This window comes from Gossypium hirsutum, chromosome A02, assembly GCF_007990345.1.
Source record: "Gossypium hirsutum isolate 1008001.06 chromosome A02, Gossypium_hirsutum_v2.1, whole genome shotgun sequence".
Classification (NCBI taxonomy): domain Eukaryota; kingdom Viridiplantae; phylum Streptophyta; class Magnoliopsida; order Malvales; family Malvaceae; genus Gossypium; species Gossypium hirsutum.
In genome coordinates, this window is record NC_053425.1 from 63207530 (window position 1) to 63213529 (window position 6000).

The 6000-nt window shown below is 35.8% G+C and overlaps 1 protein-coding gene across 1 annotated transcript; it reads left to right on the forward strand.

The window, feature by feature from the left end:
• The first annotated feature begins 757 nt into the window (after window positions 1-757).
• LOC107932184 (uncharacterized) lies at window positions 758-5717 on the forward strand. The gene is made up of 5 exons (XM_016864137.2): window positions 758-1205; window positions 4195-4589; window positions 4713-4906; window positions 5011-5441; window positions 5516-5717. The coding sequence occupies exons 1-4, from the start codon at window positions 913-915 to the stop codon at window positions 5407-5409; spliced, it is 1281 nt and encodes a 426-aa protein (XP_016719626.1). The 5' UTR covers window positions 758-912; the 3' UTR covers window positions 5410-5441; window positions 5516-5717.
• Window positions 5718-6000: the final 283 nt, after the last annotated feature.

Genomic DNA, 6000 nt, shown 5'->3' on the forward strand with positions numbered 1-6000 from the left:
CAAAATTGGCCTTTCTTTATATCTTTGCTCTATTCTCGTTACACGATAATAAGCAAAGAGGGGCAGCTGTTGTAGGCCAATTTTAGCCCATTTACATCAAAACCCAATTTAGCCTTACCTAACCCACTAAAATTAAACCCAAAACCCAAAATCTTAACTACCCAAAGCCAAATTTACATCAAAACCCCAATGGCCCAAACCCTAAGCCCAAATCAAAATAAAAAAACCTAGCCCACAACTTAAACTTTTCTCAACTAGCCACTCCTTTTCCACCACCAACTCCACTAGCCACACCTTTTTCACCACCAACTCCACTAGCCACTCTTTTTCCACCACCAACTCCACTAGCCACACCTTTTCCACCACCAACTCCACTAGCCACTCTTTTTCCACCACCAACTCCACTAGCCACACCTTCTCCACCACCACTTGTACCTACAAATGAAGATATAAACAATAAAAAATATTTTGTAAATGGCTATATAAGCCTTCTCATATTTTGTATATGGGGGGAGATTTTTTTAGAGAGTTTTTGGGAGAGAAAGTTACTGTAAAGGATTTTTGGAGATGTTTCTTTTTAAAGTAATTAAGGAGAAGAGTTATTGTGAATGCTAGTTTTTGGAGAAGCTATATGAAAATCTATTTCCGAAAGTTATATGAAAAAAAAATCATTTTGTTCTATATTCCAAAAAAAATGGTAATTATAATAATTAGTTAATAATTAATTAACTCAAACAAGAAGATTAACACTTATTAATTGAGATCATCAGCTTACTTTATTATGTCTGACTAACACTAGGATTCAAAATCCAAGATCCGACATTCTTGTATCGCAATCTCTGGGACGGATCAAGCCAAACTGAAACCAGCACTGCCGAAGAAACGCTACTCTTCACTACAGCCGTCAACACCATGCGGTGGCCGGCGGTGAAAAGTGGGGGGCTGGGGGTGGTTGCGATGACATACGTGGCGGTAGACTATTTACGCATCCTATCCCCAACGTGGCACGAGCGTCTTCAACCCGTACTCTGGTCTTTACTAGCCCTCGTCGCCGTCACGCGCATCCCCTTTTACCGTCACTGGAGCGCCGAGTTTCGAGCTGCCATCTCTTTCCTTGCTTCGATGATATTTATGCTCTCAGCTCTTCTTTTTGAAGCCTGCACAGTTCGTTTCGTTACCGTTGTTCTTGGACTCAATTGGCACAAGTAAGGTTACTTGCTTCTTGTTCGCGTTCAAATTGGAATAGGCCTAAATGTTGAATCACCTTAAGTTCGATCTGATTTGTGCATTTTCTTCGCATTTTATTACGTGGGTTGTGTTTATTTCGCTGTTGTTTGTTGGGTTCAGTTTCAGTTTCATCGATATGATTAGTGCCTGTGATTTGATTTAGTTTTAATACATATTAAGTAGTTTGGATCACAATTCAGATTTATTGCTTGCAATGAGAGTCTCAAATGCTGATCATGAAGAGATATATGATTGGCAATAATAATAAGTTCTGTTTTATCAAATCAATAGAAGTTTAGTGTTAAGAGCGACCAGCTTTGCTCCAGATGTTTCAGGCTTGGACATTGTTTCTTGCCTTTATAAACTTGTCAGCTTACAATTTGAATCCTGCTAATGATAATTTGCAGTTTGAGAAGCGTTTTCCAATCTATCTTGAGCTTTAATTGGATGACGTTTATGATCCATTTTACTTGATTTTTATGTGCCTTTATGAATGATTTTTCATAGATTTTTCTTTCCAAAATGAATCCAATCTTTACATGACAGTAATAAATGAGCTTGAGATGCCACTTGCTAAACCAGATTGCCTTATGTCACATCATCGGTTACCCTTGTCTTACACCGTTTGGTGATTTCTAGTTAAGAATGTTTTAAACTAAAACAAATGATAAAATAGATAGAAGGATCCAGTAGTGAAGAAGTTTATTTACGGAGATCTCTGACTCTGTTTTCTGTCAATACAACCATGCAGCATAGTACGGAATTAGGAAATTGAAACTTGGGTCCATTTCAATTTCCATTCCAGAAACTTCTTCATACCTGCATCTTTTTTGTATTCTTCAAAGTCCACCGCTTTGTGGAATTTTTGAGGAGAAACACACTTGTCACTGACTGTTTTATAGGTAATTTGTTTAATCTCATTTGATTGTTGAAAAGGTCTTGTATGAATAGAGTTCTTACATATGTATTTAGAGGGTTTCCAATCATGCTTTGATTTCTACTTTTCGGCTATCACATTTGTGCTTGTCATCTGCCTGCACCAAATTGATCTAAAATGGTATGCCCGTATTCAACTGATGATGTTCGTTCTCACTCATTATTGTGAAAACTATCCCTTTGTTCTCACTCATTATTGTGAAAACTATCCCTTTATAGAATCGAGCAGTGATTCTCTGGGTTTCTAAGGCTGCCTTTGGAATCCACTGAACCTACCTTTCGGGGTGATTTGCTTGAATTTTGGTGCAATTGCACCACAATAGTCTTTGCATAACAATTTTGGAATCCTTCATTCACGCCACACCTTATATTTTCCACTGAACCCTTTAGGTTCCAAGTTGCTGGACTGCTAGTCCATTAAATAAAAAGATTTTATGTAATTAATTATATAAAAATAAATGGGAATAAATAGATAAGTGCAAACATGTAGATTTCAGGGATAATTAATTACTAGATTATGGCTCACCCACAATGTGGGGGAAAAAAATTTATATAGTAAATATATTTATAAAAAGTTAATGTAAAAAACAAGTAAGACTTTAGTTGAAATGCTAAAATAAAAATATTGAAAACCATGGTTCTTTTAGGTTAAAGTGTCATTGCATTTTTCTAAATTTTAAATAAAATATAAAATGATATCAATACCCTCTCGTAATGTTTTTTATTTTATAAAAAGAATGTGCTTTCATTAGTTTTTCAACTGAGTTGAGACCTGGTTAATGGGTGTCACCAACTCAATCAACCAAATAGTATAGATATAAAAATAAATTGATGAAATATTTATATGAATACAAATGATACATCACTATTTAAATAAAATATAAATATTATATCAATAATAAAAATAATAAAAAATATTATACATCTATTATTTTATTAATGAAATTAAAATTATATATGTTCTTAATAATCCCATAAATATCAAATAACTAATTTTATGGCCACCATTATTTTTAGTTTCACCGGAACTTATCTCACCATCCATCCAATTAGACCCTAAGAGGAGTTTGTATAATTTCTTCCAGGTCTCAAGTCTTAACTCTCCTCTTTGAAGTTCTTCCTTTTTGCTCAAAGGCAACTGCCATGTGTTTTATAATCTATTATAGAAGCTGGATATAGATAGCAACATTAACGTATGGATGGTAACATTTTATTTCTCACTTTATAAACAGTGAAGTTTAACAGAGGAAATAGAAGAAGAATTCTATCTCTGTTATTCTTTTCCTGAATTTGATTTGAGAAACATCACGTGGGATTAGAAAGTTGAATCTGGACAAGATTTCAAATCTGAGACACCTAGCTCTCCTGAGAAGAGGGCAATTTACGACTGAGCTTTTTCAAGTGATAGTTTACTTCTATCTGACATTATTTTTTTGAAAACATCGATCACACAAGACACGTAGTTGTTGTAACTTTTTACACATGCCTTCCAGGTATATCTACTTAGAAGATCAATATCACCAAATCATAAAATTAGTTTCTTTTGAATAGTTCATTGTATGGACAAAAGTGAGAATTCAACTGTAACTTCTTCTTTGGCTCTTTAATTGAGCTCTTTCCCATAAGTTATTTGAATTGCTAGGTAACTGACAACCAATGCACTTGGAATGCTGTGTTTTATGCAGCTTATTTACAATGTGATAGCAATTAGGTATAGTTACAAGGATAGGATCTAACAAAAAGTTAACAGGGACTATGCGAATGAATCTTATTTTAACTTCATAGTTGTTACATACAGATGAACTTAAATAATTAAACATTTTTAATGAGGATCTTTGTCATTGTGTAATGATTTGAAATGCGTACATGATATATAAATCAGAGTTGATAGTAGCTTAAGATGTTAAATTTCTGCATGATTTGTTTTCTCTAGGAAATAAAACAAAACCTTTCTTTTCCTAAATTGCTTCATTTGTAACTATAAAATCAAACTTTAATGGGACCATTTCTCAAATTTGTAATATTTAACAGTGGTAGGCCTCCTCTTCCTGATACTGGTCAATGGTTGCTCCTGGCACTAAATGAGAAACTTCCTGAAGCAGTTGTTGAGATACTAAGGGCTCACATCATTGGCTTGCACCATTACTTGATGTTATTTATAATGTTGGCCTTCTCTGTACTATTTGAGTCTGTAAAAGCTCCTGGTCTTGGATTAGGTGCACGATACATGTTTACCATGGCAGTCGGCCGTCTTCTACGTGCAATAACTTTTGCGTCTACAATTCTGCCATCAGCCCGCCCATGGTGTGCTTCATCTCGCTATAGTATCCCTGGACATCCTCATCGTTGGGCTCAGAAATATTATGTTCCTTATGCTTCTGATGCTAATGCCATTCGTCAAGTAATAGAATGGGATATAGCATATGGTAATTAATATGTTTATATTTCTAGGTCTATATTCTTAGCAGGTGTTTTATTGTTTTTAGTGTATCTATTTGTTACTTCCCTGTCTCCAGAAGTATGTCTTAAAGTTCTCCTATTCTTTGCAGTTGATACTGTCAATTACACTGCAGACTACCGTCCAGATTGGGGTTTAATGAGCTTCCTAATAGATTTTTTGCGACCCAATACATCAGAAGGATCTTCATGGTACAGTCTGCTTAAAAAGGCTGGGGGCGGCTGCAATGACCTTGTATACAGTGGCCACATGTTTGTTGCTGTGCTGACTGCAATGGCATGGATGGTATTGTTTTAATACATTCAGAACATGGTCTTTCATTCTTGTTATGGCTGTTGTCAATTCATAAATGACCAGTGTCATTGACCTTTTAACATCTTAACTTGCAGGAGGCTTATGGAGGGTTTAGCTCAGTTCTTATATGGCTGCTTGTTATGCACAGTGCTCAGCGGGAAGTACGAGAGCGCCACCATTATTCTGTAGATTGTGTTGTTGCCATCTATGTGGGTATTCTTCTTTGGAAGATGACTGGTTTTATCTGGTCGGCTAAGGGTGGAACTGGAGATAGCAGACTCACTAAGCTTGGGAAAATTCAAGGTAGACTGCTCCAAGCGGCCAAGGATTCCGACATGGATGAAGTAAGGGAGCTTCTCAAAGATGTTGAGTTGGGGAATCAAGAGAGCCCGAAACAAGGGCCGAGCAAGGTCATGTGGTTGTTTGCTAGCGGAACTATTTTCTTCTCACTTACCATTGTTATTTTGGCCTTCACATGGACAAGCGATGGCTAACTTCTCCAGCATAATATTACCACGGTGCCGAGGTTAGAGATGACATTGGGTATGTATAATTTAGTTTCCCTTTTGACTGAGGGCTTATGTAGTTGTATTTGTTCAGGTTCTTTACTCTGTTACGACACAAGAAAGGCTTCATCTTGGACAGTGTTCACATGGGATGAGGAGAGTTTTACAGTTACATGTGAAACTTGGTTGTAGCTTTTGGTTAAGGAAGTCAATGTTTAGCTAGACTTGAGCTTACATTATCTTGTTCTAAGAGCTGTTGCCTTCACTTTCCATAGATTTATGATTTTTTTTTCGTACCTTTTTGCGATGAATCTTGCTTGTTTTGGCATTTTAAATTTTAATGTTGGAGGACAGAATTTGGGATCGACAAGATCTAAAGATATTATGGACGAGTAGAGACAACAATGTGGAGGCTTATATAAGCTTGCCAAATTCTCTGTTTCTTTTAACGATACTTCATTCTTAGATGTTTTAACTGATTCTAATTGATCTATGAATAAAAGCAAGCTTTTCTTTCAAAAAATAAAGAAAAAAAAATATTAGAAGTGGAAAGCCGATTTGAACCGGGAATTGAATTTT